General features: G+C 38.5%; 1 protein-coding gene across 4 annotated transcripts in view; it reads left to right on the top strand.

The window, feature by feature from the left end:
* dusp3a (dual specificity phosphatase 3a) overlaps positions 1 to 16,718 on the top strand; it is a 23,099-nt gene extending 6,381 nt beyond the window's left edge. Inside the window, exons 2-5 of one of the 4 annotated variants that reach the window (XR_311524.2) lie at positions 3,547 to 3,779; positions 8,259 to 8,599; positions 15,866 to 15,914; positions 16,258 to 16,718. Coding sequence is in view for 1 of the 4 variants with exons in the window: in XM_005725823.2 (XP_005725880.1) it covers positions 3,547 to 3,779; positions 8,259 to 8,488 (463 nt within the window). In the remaining 3 variants the exon portion in view is untranslated. Of the gene's footprint in view, positions 1 to 3,546; positions 3,780 to 8,258; positions 9,709 to 15,865 lie in introns of those variants that run through there. The other 3 variants (XR_311525.2, XR_311523.2, XM_005725823.2) reach the window with 3 other exon arrangements.
* The last annotated feature ends 552 nt before the right edge of the window (positions 16,719 to 17,270 follow it).

Here is a 17,270-nt window from a genome sequence, read left to right as displayed (position 1 = left end):
TTATAAACAACACATACCAAGGCAGAATTATTACTCACAAAGTTTAATCTGTGGAGAATTGACTGGTGCCTTTATTTCTGGATTTCTCAGAGTCTCTCACCCATTTTCACTCCATTGTCACTGTGCAGATTTCCTAAGGCACGCGAGCTTCCACCTGGGGCTTTCTTCGCCCCCCATCTGTAACTCCAGACATTTAGTGATGGCAGCAGGCTGGCAGGCAACAACTGTAACCTTTGTGTTTATAGCCATAAAAACACCACAATGTCAAGAAGCACCTCTTTTTTTCCTGTTATTTGTTTTTAATTTTATTTGCATTTAAAAATAAGGTCAGGGTAAATTAAATTCAAGAACTGCATCAGGCTTATTAAGTTAATGATTATTCATGTCAAATTATCACCATAATGTCAAACAAAGTAATCTTTAGCAGACTTATGACCAATGAAAAATTATGTCTGGCCTCCAAAACAGCTCACACTAATTTCAAAGTATATTTGATATTATTTGTGGTAGTCTTCATGTTCCTCCAGGTAATTTCTTGTTTTACTTTGAAGTTTAGTTGTTTAGATGTGCCTTATTTTGGTTTTAATTCATGCATTTGTTCTTTTCCCTCTTTTGTGATTGTCATTACTTTCACCTGTTTGATTGCATCCACCTGTGTCCTGTTCCCACCTGTCTCTTAACATCATTCACCCTTGTGTACTTTTATAAACCTGGCTTTCCCTTTAACTTTGCCACATTTTCTACCGGCTTCCTGTACCTATTTTTTGGACTTCTTTTTAGCTGTTGGACTTTCTGTATTTTTAGATTCTTGTATTAACTACTTTTTTCTCTTTTTGTTTTTTTCGCTACCCCGTGCCATGCACTTGAGTCCAAAATCAAAACTTCCTTAACACAAAAATTTCTCTAAGAATCAGTGACATTGCATAAATACTTATACTGTAGCTGCAGTGTTTGTCCAGATGCTTACCAAAGCTTTGGTGTTATCAGCTCTCCTCATGTCCCATGCCTAGCTGTGATCTTGTTAGATCAGCTGCTCTCAATGCCAGCTAACATAAGCTCATGGCTCAGCTGATAGGTTTCACTGCATCCCATTGACAAATCTAACATAAGACGTGCTATTTGCACTGCTTTGCTATGCCCATAGGTGCTGGTTCTTCTGCAAGCTACTTTGAAACCCACCTCCAACCACTCATCACTAAATCACCAAATACAAATGACTGCAGATAGAAATAGCAGTCATCTTATAAATATAGTAATCTTTAATGAAATATATTTTGCTTGCATCATAACTTTGCCATAATATGTACAACAGCTTTTATATACTTCCAGTTTTCTTCTCCATTTCTATTTCTTTCTTCAATTTTTTGTGTTTTCGATTATGTGCAATTTCTTTTGTTTTAAAAAATTATGTGCAATTAGTGGCACTAAATGTACCATAAACTTGGAATACAACTTATAACCTAAATACGCAAGGAGGTTTTTTGTTCAGAATCAATGGGCAGTGCCTTTGGCCAGGTTGGATGTGGATGCAGGCATTGGGCCAGGCAGGCTGGAGCAGCCAGAAGCTTGTACTGCTTTGTTATGGTTTGTTAGCTGTGTGGGACTGTTTGCTTTGTATGGGTCTAATGTGCAATAACGCAGCTCTAAAAGGGGATGTGTATTAGAGCAGGAGGTAAGCAGAAACAGATTCATTGTTTCCTGGAAGTAGGGTGAATGATGATGGAGGTGAAAATACTGGAGCAGAGCTGTCTGAGAATAGAGAGATTGTTCTTTTTGTCTGTTGTCCTACAAAAATAAAAAATAAAAAAGACAAATACATCAGAGTCTGCAGACTGAAAAATGGACGCCTTTATAGGTCCTCAGCAGTTTCAAATGGTGCCCATTAGAGCTGGATTGGACTGGTTGGTGAAGAGGGTAGTACACACTGCTGTATGAAAACCAACCATTACTGAGAAAAAAGACTTTTTTTGGGGGGACTATAATCGAACTCACAATGGCTGATGCTTTAGGCACTCAAATAGCCAAATTTTCTTATTTTCAGCACAGTACAACAAGCTGTGCTTATGTGTTACAGACATAGGAGTAATGCTTACTGAAAATGAACCTCTACTTAGATATTCAAGAGAAATAAATAAAATAAATGATCTAAATGATTCCAATATTCATTCAATTAAAACATTTCAGATATATTAATTGTATTAGAGCGCTTCATGCCCCCCACAGGCAGTGTTTTAACATACACCCAAGGATGTTTAGCAGTTTGTTTGTTTTTTTTATCCATCAACTTGACTTCATTTTGTTTTAAACTGCTCAGTAGCTAGCCCAAGCCTAACACTGGTTTACATTACACTGACCAGGTCACTGTTGTGGTGATTACCTGAGAGTCTCATTCTGTAGTGTGGACTGCAGCCGGTAACAGGAGTCCTTGTTGTGATTCTGTAGGAAATCCTGAAATAAATGCGGTTATTTTTCAAAAACAATTATTCCAAACCTTCAAAATGTAGTGCAAGTCTGGCCACACAGTTTACGTTAGCTAGATGAATATATAGGGTAACTGAAACTGTGTTACTTTAGTGTTTAATGAGCACATGTGCTACCGTCAACATGAATGATGGCATGTTAGTGAATTGTATTACATTATTAAATAACATTTTTTTATTTTATTTTAAATTTATCACTGCATATTTGTTTTTCTTTTCTCACTTCTACCATCTGTAACCTTTGAAGCACTTTAACCCTATAATGCCCGTTGTATCATATTTGATATGAGTTTCTGAGACCTCTAGCTCATCAACATGATCAATACTTGACATAATTTCAAAATGTTATAGACAAAACTAAAATTAACACTGTTGTTAACAAAAAGTTGCAAAAAATGCCCAATGTATTCTATGCGATACAGAAAATATATAATAAATATACAATAAAAATATATCATACACAACATGATAAAGCAAAATAAATTGTGGATTTTGTTATAAGGGTTAATAAACATCTCAGTTCCAAAAAAATCTGAATTTTCTGGCTAGTTTTTTGAAGGGTTGGGTCTTTCAGGGTTAAACTGGAAAAAAAAGTTGCTGAGCGATTATAGGTTTGATTGATATTTGTAATTAGACCTCGAGTCATGAGAACTCTACTTTGGAAATAAGTTGAGACAAAAGGCACTTTAATGTGACTTTTGTTTGAAAAATCAGTACGAGGGAGCTGCTTTTGTCTCCCAGCAGATACTCAGTATTTGGCTGTTCATCAACAGATGCAGCGAAACACTGTGTGCTGCATGTGGTGTTATTGCGACCTGTTTGTCAAAATACCACTTTAAAAAAAAAAGTGCTGACACACTGCTTTGCTGTATCTGTCAGGTGCTGTTAGTACTGTTATTTGTCTCAGATGTCTTGTTCTGTGTCTGCACATTCATCATTTTATTTCAATTTCAGAGGCTCTGTGAGTTTAGTCCAGTGCCTCTAAATTGAAATTAAATTGTAGACTGGTAAGCATATTTGATCAGTTTTTTCATCTCTGATCATTAACCTCTTCTCGCCTTTGCAGGTTTGTCGCTCAGAATACAATGCGTCTGCAGAAACTTGGTGTGACACACGTCTTAAATGTAGCAGAGGGCACCTCCTTCATGCATGTCAACACCAGTGCGGATTTCTACGCTGGCACGGGCATCACCTATCATGGCATCCAGGCCAATGACACAGAGCAGTTCGACCTCAGTGCCTTCTTTGAGGAAGGGGCTGATTTTATCGACAAGGCCCTAGCGCACAATAATGGCAAAGGTGGGGTTATTTTGTCGTTTATGTTTTATCTATTGGACTAAGGAGGTAAATGTTAACTCTTGAAATACATGTATTCATTTTTAGTAGAATATTAAAATAATGGCCACCAAACTTTTGTGTGCAAGTGATCTACCACTTAGCAACAAGTGTACAAAGTGGTAGGACATCCTAACACTTTGCACATATAACGTTGTTGACATTTTTTGCTTGATTTGTAAAAGGGGGAAAAAAAAAAAAGGACAGACTGTGGGATGTTTTTCTTACTTATGCTTATGTGCATTAAACTGTGGACTACAAGCTGTCCAGAGACCAAAGAACTTCCCGTTACAGTCTTGTGTAGCAAAGAAAAGCACCAAATTCTGTTAAATAGCTTTTTGCCAAATTTGTAGTTGGTTTCTTGAGAAAGCACAAAAATAATACATCATTTCTACATTCTTCAGACTATTTTTATTTAGTGAGGTCCTAAAAAGTTGTTCAGGAGCCATAACTAGAGATAACACCCACTCAATGTTTGAAAAAGCCCATTGTTTTCCCTCTATTGACTATATATGGTGCTAGGAAGTCTGTATGCTTATATATGCACAGGTAGAGAATAGATTGATTGACTATATTACATTACATCAGTATTAGTATGTGTTAGTACCCCAGAACTTGGGTAAAACTAGCACCTAAATATATCCAGCACCTCAAAGAAATGTATCCCTTATGCTGGATATTTATATTTATTTAACAAATGGGAGTAATTTGCTCCAAAAGTTGAGACATGAAAACAAGTTCCTCTTGTTGTTTGTCTAACAAGATCCAGTCTTAGTTCCAGTCTTAGTACTCCTCATTGTTGTGGATCTTAAAGCAACAACAGGAGATAATCACAGTGGCCCTGAACACCTCTCGCTAAATCTGACACACTCATGAGTCCTACTCCATATTCCATTACCCGATCACATCCCTGCACATCAGCATCGTCACAATGTTTGATGTGTAGCACACCTGTAAGATGTTAAACGGGTGCTGTAATACTTTGGGACTGTGTAAAAGAACAGAACAAGTACTGCAGTAAAAAGTTGTAAGAAAGGGGAAGATACAGAAATCACTAGGGAACTGAGTCTTGACTTTCATACAACTTCTAGGTCAGGCATACTATACACCATTTCAGGTGTGCAAACTTTGAATTTTGAATAGTACGAATCAAAAAGCAGCTGTTTCAAATCTGAAACTGAGCATCTTAATTCCCCGAATGTTTTTTGTCACTACAGTGCTGTGGTAAATCAAGAATGAAGAGCTCCTGTGGAGAAGAGCGCATAAGAGATTTAGCATGTCTCATCTCTGCTTGGTGGTTTTGCCGCAGTTTGACATTTGTGCATTGTGCCACATTAAGTGTGACATTTTGTGACCCTCAGCTGTAAGCTTGGAAAAAGTCCAAGGTCCAGGATTTTAATGAGGAACTGCACTAATGCATTGCTCCTGTGAGTTTTCCATAATGAAGACACAAGGTTACAGTGTGCAGATCTGTGTATTTTCCTCCAATCAACAGAAAATCAACACATTAAAACTGCAATGATAAGGGTGGAGGGTGCTGCTCCGTCTGCGTAAGCAGCCATTGAGACTGTATTGGACATGCCTCCTTGCTTTGATTGGTTGTTTTTAATTTGGGTGTGGTAGTTTCTTGCAGATCACGTTTGAAGCACTGAGGGGAGCCTTAAGAGCCTGATGCTTTTTTTTTTCAGTGGCTCATGCAATGCAATGAAAATGTGTTGCTGCACCGAGCAAGTGGCAGGACATAGTTTAGGAGCTTTTTTTGAACACCATAGTTTAACAAATTTGGAGTGTGTTGCCAATAAAAAGGAGGCATCCTGCTGGAAAAACTTTTAAAAATTCTGCCTAATCGTTCTGTCCTCTGCAGCTCCATCAAACAGTACGCTGAACCTTTAAGGTCAAAATGATGGAATGAATACATGCCCATACTTTTGCACCATGCATGAATCAAGTGCCTGGATCCAGAAGGTTAGCTCAATCTGAATTAGTTTATATTTTCCTAAGAGCATCGGGATGAGTTTTTCTCATTTTAGTTTGATTTTTGAAGATATGCAAAATGTGGAAGTTTCTTCCCACGTCAAAATTCCTAGCTCCTGATATGATTTCAGATCAACTCCAGGAGTTGATCATTTCTTATTTGGGCCCTGAGAAATTGGTAGGCACATTTTTCCATAGAGCTGAGCATTGTCACTACAAACATAAAATTACTCTCATAAGTGGTGGAGGCATGTGTGGATTAATATACTGTGCATGTCCTCGTGGGGAACATGCACAGTTCCCCATGAGGAGCATTAACGTAAATATTTTTTTAATGTTGTAGTGAAGGGAACATGATTAGAAAACTGTTTAAATATTTTGTAATTAAATCGTATGTTGTTTCTGTAGATCCAGTGCCAACTGTCAATATGGTGGATGAATAGTATACAAATAGACAAAGAAGGGGAGAAAGGGTCAGTCAGGGGGTGTAAAGTGTACATAGCTGTGCCAGTGCTGCAGTTCGGACTGGATGCTAATGCTGCTAGCTTGGTCTACAGGAGGACCGCAGCATTGAGAGAACGATGCTGACTGCACCCACTGACAACTCCTGTTGAGGAAAAGAGTGCCCAACAGTGGATAGAATTTAATGTTTTTCCAACAAATGCAGATAAGACTATTAAGTCTAATAAAACAATAAAATACAAGACACAGTAAAGACTGAGGGATATTGGAGCTGGACAGTGATGGAGCAAGTGAGTTGAGAGCCAAAGAGTGTGTGTGTCTAACAAGAGGATACAGTGGAATTAGAATTGATCTGTGGCAGACATGGTGATTTGGTATTGAAGAGGTCACGTCATTGGCATGGAAGTGTTCCCGGTCGAGTGTGAGAGAGGAGCCAGTCAAAGAAAAAGGAGAGAAGAGGGAGAGAAAGATGTTGGGGATAAAACTATAGTAGAGACAGAGAGAGGTGTTGGGTTTCAAATAAAGTGCAGAATCTGCAGATCTGACCTGAGCCGAGCACATCAGCTGCTCTGTGAAGGTTGCCAAGTTAAATCCCCTGTGGCGTTTTAGCCAGTCTGTAATGGAAGTGTAAGTTAGACAAAGGTACACCTTAAAAATGAACACAAACACACAAACTGGCATGAACATAAAAATACAGAACAGTAAACACAGATGTATTTTGCACACACAAAGACGACATTGATTCTTTGCTGTGGTCGGGATGTGGGTTCACCTCAGCTGGTGGAAGATGATTGACTTTGCTGAGTCTGCAGCAAAGGTCATGTCTTATATATGCAGCTTCTAGAAGAGAAGCTGCTTTGCTGGACAATCTTGGTCACAGCATATGTTTTCCAACTACTCTAACAATCTCTTATTTTCTATTTATTTGTTTCTGCTTCATTTCCTCATTTTCTTCCACCTCCTACTTTTTGTCCTGCAGTCTCAAAATTACCACGAGGGAAAACTCCTGTTTGTGCTCTGGTGCTTTAAGGACACTGTATACTTGATACGAACCTGAAAAATCATGTTTTATTTCTGTGTTGAATGTTCACCTATCTTAATTTAATGCCCCACATGTGAGAAATAAAAAGAAATAGACACAATATATTTGATTTGATTAATGATTTGCATTAAAGGGGACTTTTTGTGTTAATTTCAAACTCCAAATGTGTATTCTTGGACTCGACTAGAGTAGCTTTGCATGATTCATGGTTTATTTTAATCCTTACTTATCTTGTGGTGGCCCTTTGTACTGACGTTTACTTCATTCTCTACCTGAATAACTATTTTGCCTCCTTTCTGAAAAGCCAGCTTTTTTTTTTGATTGGCTGTTCTTCACAAACTATATGTTTAAACAGTTAATGGGAGGGGCTTAATTTGTCACAGTCTGTGCCTACGGTGGCCATATAAGGGATAGCCACTCTAATATATTTGGATTAATTAATAACTCAAGTGCACAGCTTTCTCTTAAATCTCAAACTCACTTGCTGTTTAGTTTAGCTCAAGCAAAGATGGCTAAAAGAGTTTTCAGTCAAAAAGATCTATCTAGAGGAAGTTCAAAGAAATCCCAATCAAGACAATATACACAGATCAGTAAGTCCATGACTTCACGAATAATTGTCATAATTGTGATCATAGTTTTTGTGGCAGTCAAGCAGCCTTCTGTAACAGCTGGTCATTGTTCATGAATAAAGATAGCCAGGGCAATCCGACAAGTTTCATTTATATGCTTCTTCCAGTGTCATACCGGGAACAGATATTTTTGACGCTCTTACAGAGTGACAATTACAGGATGTACTAGTTTATGCTTTTTCCTGTGCAGTGGATAACAGATAGCAGAGGAGCCACAATGAGGCCTGAGAAAACTCTTCTATGAAAACTATTTCTCTGTGGTGTGTGTGTGTGTGTGTGTGAAACCAGCCTCGCACCATAAACAGCTTTCATCTTATTGTTCTCTGTGTCCTCCAGGGAAGGTGTATGTACACTGCAGAGAAGGCTACAGCCGCTCCCCCACCATGGTTGTTGCTTACCTCATGCTGCGCCACAGAATGGATGCACGGCTGGCGGTGGCCACTGTGCGGCACAAGAGAGAGATCGGTCCTAACGACGGCTTCCTTCGCCAACTGTGCCAACTCAACGAGAAGCTGGCAAAGGAGGGCAAGCTGAACGGGGACCTGGGCAAATTAAAGGCCAAGTGAAAGCTGGAGAGGTGCTGCCCGTCTCCTCCGGCCCTGCCTTTGACTGGCTGCAGCTGCTCTGGTAGACTGACCCCACCCTGACCAAACCAGCACTCATCTAACACATCAGGGGTATTCTGAAGCATACATGCATTTATCTGTGGAATTATTCCTCGTGTTCACACACACTTGCACATGTACATGCTGTTCTGTTTGAATCTTTAGTCCATGTCTCTCACTGCTGTTCTACAAAGAGTGTGATCTCAAAAAAAAACCCATCCCCCTTTTTATAACTCCACACAGATTTTGCTGCTCATACCCTAAAGCTCTGAATTCCTCTCATTTCTGAGCTACTTAAAGCATTCCTTCAATTCCCACAACTTAGAAATTTGATATCTTTGCCCTGATTTTAAAATTTTACTTACAAACTTGTAGGAAATAGAAGATTATAGCACAATCATTCCATAGTTTACCACTGCCGGGAATGTCAGTGATGTCTCCGCCAGTAGGAGTACTCTAAATAATTCCAAATAAACTCCTAAATATTGAAAGTTGATGGCCACAAATGATGCAACACAGAGTGGATGAAGGAAAATCCCACATTCCATTAAATCTTAAAAAAAAACAAAAACAATGACGCCCAGTCGATTCCTAAAAATCCTTAATTCTTCCCTTTGGGAGAAAGATTTAATGCACAAACACAGATGACTCACACTCTAATGCACCCTAATACACAATGTAGCATTTCAGTTAACAGACTCAGGCCTCTTGTTTGACAGCGGTAGCATGAAATTTATCTGCAGCGCAAACGGTTGTCGACAGAGCCGCCGCTGCTGAGAACAGGAAAAGGTCGAGCCAATTAAAAATAATGAGCTGCGTGAGGCGTTCACGTAGCAGCCATATTTAGCCTCTGATATGATGAGTGTTCACTGCAGCTGGATAGTAGCTCAGTACAGTAGATGCAGAAATCTGAGGAGAACGCTGGATCAAATATCTGCTTAAAAACACGAAATGCTTTGCCTTCAATTTGAAATGAGCTTATTGTCATTCCCAGTAATGGGCACATGTGAGTGGTTTTAAAGTATGTTTGTAGCCAGAGGACGGCTTTTCTTTTCTTTTTTTTAATAACATTTTTATTAAAAATAAGTTTAGGTTTGATAATCTTCAAATTTGTGAGACTGCAACAGCATGTTAGGGTCACTAAAGGTTAACAAAAAATAAAATTGAGGCTAATGTGACAAATTTACAAGAAAAAAACTTGTATCTGCCTTTGTTTCTCATGAATTTGTATGTTTTTGTAAAATAATAAATTGTCCTTTTTTCCTGAATTTATGAATATGATTATAATCTTGAAGATTTTGGACTTTTTCTCAGATTGTAAACATCCTTACCAAGCCCCTTACACACTCGCAGTAGCCCTAATACACTGTTGCTAAATGTTCTTAAAATACCATAATCGGTATGTTGTTTGTCAGTAACTCTTGCTTTGTCTTTCAGCACATTGCTTGCCTTTAAAAAATAGTTTACAAAGTGCTTTGACACAATACATATTAAAGTCACATACAAAGAAACGGGCGATAAGCAAAACGATGACCAGAAGGGAATCCAGTTATGGAATCACACTAAAGCCAAAGTATAAAAATGTGTTTTAAGAAGTGATTCACTGCAGGTTGCATAATTTTCATGTATTGTTACATGTTAAGTCATCATCATGATCTCAATATGGAGAAAATAACTAACTGGGATTATGATTTTTTCCGAAACCCAGCAGCACGACCTCTTGTTCTTAGAGGAAAATCGTAACTTGCTTATCTTTATCAACAAGGCTAAAATACTCCCAAACAATTTACTAGTTATAGTTACTGAGCTGAAACGATAATTTCCCCTGTAGAGACTGCCCTCCGGTGGTGTTTCTCTGCATTACACATCAAGGCATGACCTCATTTCTGCACCTGTATCAGGAGCTTCAATTTTTTTGATAATATTTTTCTGGATAATATATAGGTAACACACAAGGCTGTTGCATGTGAATGTAGGTTCTTCAGTTAAAGATGGCAAAATAGTTACTGTTGCACTTTGGGTTTGAGAAAGTGGGTTATGAATATTCTGCTCAGAGGTGTTTAAGATGTTGTTGTTTACTCTGCCACCTTCAAACTAGGGGCCTGTTGTTTTAACTGTCAAATGCCTCAGCCAGATGGGATGCCACCCGCTTTCAACAGAAAGATCCAGCCATCACGCCACCAGAGAGTTGCACACTGCCAATTCCCTGACACAACCATTCACTCAGAATCCCAAAACCACTGTTTCATCCACACAGAGGTCCCCACACAACATGTCACTTATCTCACCTCTAAATGTGTGTGTCATACGCTAACTAATACACACACAGGGTCAAATTAGATCACAACGCCTTTTTTTGTTGTTTTTTGTTTTGTTTTGTGTGCACTAAAGCATTGCAATATATGTCAATACCCCATCCGATATATAGAATGTAATCACATTTATATGACTAACAAGGCAGTAGCTGTTACATATAGGCAACTTTAGTTCAGCAGTACATTTTGTATTTAATACTGGGCATAATACTGTAAACTAGACCTAGTGCCAGGAAGGATGGCGATGGAGTGAATTCTTGCACCACATGAGTCCTCAAGTTAGAGAAGTCGCACGAGCGAGATCAGACTCGTGAACTAAATGTCATGTTGGCAGGATTGTTGTCATGCAAGAGAGGAAGAGGAAAACTAGGTTCTCACCTCATTAATGGCACTATTTATTCCTCCTTTGATATATCTGTATACATTTAAATATATACATGTATACTGTATATACATATTTAAGTGTTGACATATATGAATGTATGAGCAATGTGTCTATAACGTGTAGGTAATGTCAGTATCGTCTTTATATAACATGTTCTACTTGTATGTAGCGCTTTCATTCTTTCTGTTAATTACATGCACATTAATATTTGGATATGATGTGCATGTAAATTGTTCTGTGTAATTGTGGTAGTTCATATCGCAATTGTGCAAAACGTGCTTATGATGGCAGGGTTTTTTTTTTTTCCTGGTGTAGCCAGGATACTGGGGCATGTAATCATTGTATCTAAGTAGCGTTTTGTACAGCGTAACGTCTTCATATCAGTGCAAATGGATTCATTAAATACAGCAAGATGCAGGTGGCATCATTAGACGCAAGTGACCATCCAAAGATGGACTCATCCCATCACCCATTTCATTTGGCATTATTTCCATCTCTCGCTTTTGATGCTTTAGGATCGATATATGGGTTTGTTTGGATGAGAGTGTTAGTGAGAGGAATATTTTTAGGTGAAAGGAAATAACAGGATCACGTCTGGTGTCACTCAAACCACTCGTGCTTATGGAATGAAAAAAGAAAGAAAATGGAAAAAATATTGCATAAAAGATCCATGTCCAGAAACTAAAGGGAGGTTTTGAAAAGTGACAAAAGGCATTTAATATAAAACTAAAGATCCACCTTGAGTGGCTGGACTTGGATATTTTATGGTCCTAGTTTTTCAGCCGTTCAGACCTTGCAGATCTGTAGTCTTGTTGCTCTCTCCTCTTACGTAAAGCGAGCACAAAGCAGTCAAGCAAAGTGCACCATTTAATAAGTCAGCTTTTACATTTATATTTTTCTTTATAATTGTAGGTACATTAAGCAGATCAAGATTAAAGTCTCACATTAAATGTTCATATTTCAAAGCAAGCAGTGGAAGTCTACCCAAATTAATCACTTACTTGTTTGAAAATGAAATTTTCAAGAAAGTATTTGACGTCTCCAGCACATTTTTTATGTCTTAAAGTAAAATATCTTCTGCTGTTGGACTGTTAATGATAATTTGGCTCTGGGAAATTACAAAGTTCAGTTTTCACTGTTTTTTCAGAGGTTTTATTGACCAAATAACCTATTGATCAATCAGGAGAACAATTCTCAGATTGATTAATAATGAGGAAAAAGCACCTTCCTGCTCCATGTAGTGCAAGTAAAGAGTACATGAGTCTACAAATATACAGCCAGCAGAGACATTTTAAAGGCCATGTGTTTGTGCTGATTCCAAAACATACACTGAAATGTCCAGTGCTGCTGTGGCCTCTGACTCATTATTGGCCAGGAGGAAAAGTCAGAGAAGGTAATGTTCTCACAGGGAGTTAAAACCGAGGACAAATCCTGCAGAGCGAGAACATAAGTGCGCTTGTGATTGCGGTTCATGCGCAGGTTGTTCCAGTTGACTCTGAGCCCTCTCATTTGGCCATTTTTATACATGTGAAAATGTTTTAAGCAAAGCATTTGACTTCACATCTTGCAAACGCTGCTTCCTCTTGTGGCAAGATAAATCGGGTGCAGTAGTTCAAATTCCCGACCTTTAAGTATAATTTAGTAAATGCGTCATACCACTCATTCCCATCACCTCATCATGAACCCCACACCACCATTATTGTCAATGAAAAGGTAGTACAGATATACGGCTATATTATGTGTTTAAATTGTCAGTTCCAAGCGACATACGCGACAAAAACAATTTATATTATAGATAATTGGCTTTGCCATCATTCAGATGGCCTGGGGTTTCACTCATGCAACTGTTTGGATCTGCTCTATAATACTGCCCTCCTTCTGAATACACAAAAAGCAACAACAAGACACGGTTTGGTACCTCTTTAAATTTGGGAATTGGTATAAATGTCCTCAGCTCATTCCAGGATGAGGGTACGTACTTTAAAGCATCAACTGCCTACACCGACCTGCTTATCGGGTAACTCATGGAGGGTTTTCAAAGCACTCTGTGGTTGCCCAAACTGATTTTCTGATGCAACTGAAATGACTTTTTGGATGCAATGATGTGAACAGAGAGTTTTTATCATGGCAACACTGCTGGCTTAAACACTGTTCTGTAAAAGAAAAAAACACTGCCACCTGCTTGTTCAACAAATCTACTGGTTTGCACACCAATTTTAATTATTTAAAGTGGACCTATTATGCATATGTATTTTTACATTTTTTTAGTACTATAACAATGATGCATGCTCATTTTACAACTTACAGTTAGGGAGCTAAAATGGCTCAGTGCAAACAGAAGACAAATGGAGGGGCTGCATCGAGGCTCAGTATGAAATAAATATGGACTGTTTTGAATGAGAATTATGCAAAGCTAATCTACTAAATTTAGATTGTATTTATATAGCTACAGTTCACAGCAACAATTCTCTTGAGGTACTTTATATATTAAGATGAATATTGGCTGCAATATTAGTGAGAGAGCCTCAACATTGAGCAGCAGCAATTGTGGGGAGAAAGAACTCCCTTTTAATAGGAAGAAACTGGCTCGTGGGGGGGAAGAGAGAAAACAGAACAAAACACAAAAGACAAAATCAAAATTAAAGTCATGCAGTTGTGGCGTGGAGACACAAAGGACGTCGTTAAGGGTCACCTTATTCAATGCCAATTATCTTTCTCCAAAAGGAAACTTTGAAGAGAGGTCCTCTGTCTCCTGAATCCAATGTGCAGGTTCCTTAGCTGAATGGCTCCCATTCAACTTTTAGAAACTTTAGGGACCACAAATAACTGGGGATTTATGCTTCATCTTATCTGCAAATAATTCTGAAACCCTATGACATAACCTACACCCTAACCCTAAAAATGAGGCCACAAGTCCCATAAACATGGCCCACAACTACCACGATTGGCCTGTCCAGTACTGTTGCCACTCAGCCGTAAAACGCTGATGGGATATTGTCATCACCCTGCCAGGCAGGCGGTGTGGACACCCAAGTTTGTGAATGTAATAAGTTGAGAAAAAGGCAACCTAGGAGTTTCAAATTGATACCATAGATGTATCTGTTAAAAGTGTCAGACAAATTTAAATCTCAGTGATCTCAACCCTAAGATCAAGGTCAGAGGTGAAGTTTTCTGAAAATCTTCTAAATCCGATAACTCAAAAAGGACGTCCAAGTATTTTGAAACTGATGCCACAGGTGCATCTGTATTTTAAAATTTGTCATTAAGAGAATAATAACCATTGCCTCAATATAAGGAATAATAATCATAGTATCAATATAAGGGCAAATATCAGCAAATTCCTGAAGGGGTACTGCCAAACCTGTTGGAATGGACATGAGGGAATGTACAGAGAAGTGGAAAAACTTGAGGGATAAATATGTTTGCCTTTGAAGAGAAAAAATACTGACCACAACAAAGAGTAGTGATGCCAGGAGGGAAAAATGCCGGATATTTTATTTGTTCCTATTGTGGCAGGCACTGCATTTAAAACACTGGGACACAACCATAAATGCTGCCAGCAATGTCGGCCGCTGGAGTAGTTCATGTCATGGCCTCTAAAAAGACTCACTGCAGAAGTCTAAATCAGATAATACTCAGATAATAATTCAGATATAAGATACCGTAGGATCTGATTGCGAATCCTAACCCTGATACTGAATGATTTTAAGGAGAAGGGAGCCAGTGAAGAGAAGCCAATATGGATCTGGAAATGAGCATAATAGGTCCACTTTAACACATCGTAAGTATTTATAATCCAGTCTCATGTTGTTTGTCTAGGTCTCTTTTCATTTTTATTTATTTTGCCCCTTATGTGAAACCCTGAATTGCCAATCTGAAGCACCCGTTTGTTTAAACAGTACCAGCATCTTTTTGTGGGTAATAGAGTATGTGTTATGTATTATCGAAAATGTTGAAATGCCATTGATATTGATATATATGGTTCTATATTCTGAGTATGTAACAAAAGGCATTAAGACCGTTGTGAATTGCTGCATTTTACTGTAACTGGGGTGTTACAGTGTAAAGATAGGACATTGTTTGATATTGGGAGTTATTAAAAAAAAAAGTTTGACTTATTTTCTCCTCAAAGTAACATTTAGTTTTTTAATCTAGATTAAAGTTTATTCTTAGTTTCATTAAAGAAGGCTGTTTGTTTGTTTTCATTTCAGAGGGTTTTTTTCTATGGTAGGAAATGTGTGACCCACTTCTCCAGTGTAACCAGTGAGTTTATTATCCGTGTTGTTTTTGGATGAGTCACTCACATGTATAATGGTAGTCAGACTAGGGCCAGACTGTAATTGCAGCTCATTCATAGCGCCCGTTTTAAAACCAGAGAGGAGAGGAGGATGGAGGGTTGTTAAATTACTCGACTGGAGCCAGGTAGTTGTGTTTATTATTGCAGAAAAGTACCTTAAATTGACTTACAAATAATTTCCTGCGATTTTCACTCAAACTCGCTGTCCCGTGTGGCGTGTCTCTGTAAGGCAAGAAGCTGCCATGTTTAAGACCTCTGTGACTGACAGCCGATATCTTGCATCATGGAAACTCATCTGGCTTCATGATGTAGTAAACTCCTTCCCTTCTCTTACCCTTCAGGGCGTTCAAACAAACACCGGAAATGACTTGCAAATACCATCTGGCGCAGGTAAGGCGCTGACATGCAGAGCTGTCATCATTTCTCTTCCACTTTGCACTCCCATCCTGATGAACAGCTTAAAGCAAGAGTTTTAGCACAAATGAGCCCACTGCCCGACTCCTCCTGGAGTCCATTACACAGTCTCGTCACATATTTCTGTTGTACAGATATGTACAGATGTTGCAAAGGATGTTGTTGGGATGATGTTGTATTGGCTGTTAATGGGTATATGCACATATATACTGATCGGTGGCAAATTAAAGGAAAAGTGAGGGGATCCAGTGGCTTTGTTGTGCTGTTGGAGGCATTTTGCAGGCATGGTTTGTCCCCTTAATGATATCATCTCTTCCAGGATGACAGTAGCCCCATAAACGGGGCACAAAGAGTGGTTTGGAAATTATGTGAGGAAACTGTGGCTCATCATCATCCAAATGCCAGTGCCAAGGAGCATTGAAGCGACTCTTGCAGCTCATAGTCTTGCCACACCTTTAAAAGCCACTTTATGTTCTTATTTTTTTCCTGTAATCTGTCACCTTTCTGTACATATATATTTGTCACCACCACTGTCATCTCAGCATAAGCATCACAACAGTAACGGCACTCGGCACCCAAAGCCTTACGGAAACGATCGATTCTTTACGATATGTTTTTGAGTTTTTTGTGTATCTCACTTCACACAGTAGGAAGGGACAGCTCCCTTATTATAGAGCGAGACATCGTTGAAGTGCACTTGATTTTAAATTGCAATGTTATTTTTCTTACCTTTGAGAAGTCCCTTCTTTCTTATGTTTAAGAAATAAATGGCTGAGGTATTAACGGCTTTGAGTGGTTTATTATTTTGTCAAACATAACACGATTATTTTAAAGTGACTTTGTTCTCTCCCGCGAGAGAAAAATCATCTGGGATCAAGAGACTGTTGCATCAAAACCAGACAGTGCTAATAATTTATATATAAAATATGAAATAAGCTAACATTGGTAAACAGTGGCCTAAAAAAACCAACCCCACCAAAAAATAACAGTACTTGGATCATAGCTTCTAGGCCTGAAAGGTGAGGCCACAGAAGTGCCTTAAATCTGCATTTATCTTAACTGCCAGCTAAGGGGCGACTCCTGTGATTGTATACAAGTCTATAGGAAAACATTCCAGTTTCCTGATGACTTTATGGGCTTGGTCACTAGCTTCAGGTCTTGTTGTATTGTAATAAGAGCATTATTAAACTAAAGATTAAGGGATGGCCATTGGCTAACAACAGAGCCCTTATTGCTCTGTGTGTTGTACACAAGCAGTTTATTATAGAATAGAATAGAATAGAATAGAATAGAATAGAATAGAATTCAACTTTATTGTCATTGCACATGCAC

Source organism: Pundamilia nyererei, unplaced genomic scaffold (genome assembly GCF_000239375.1).
Source record: "Pundamilia nyererei isolate P.nyererei 1_Seehausen unplaced genomic scaffold, PunNye1.0 scaffold00017, whole genome shotgun sequence".
Taxonomy (NCBI): Eukaryota; Metazoa; Chordata; class Actinopteri; order Cichliformes; family Cichlidae; genus Pundamilia; species Pundamilia nyererei.
Note: the sequence above shows the minus strand (reverse complement) of the source record. Positions and strands in the feature narration are given on the sequence as shown.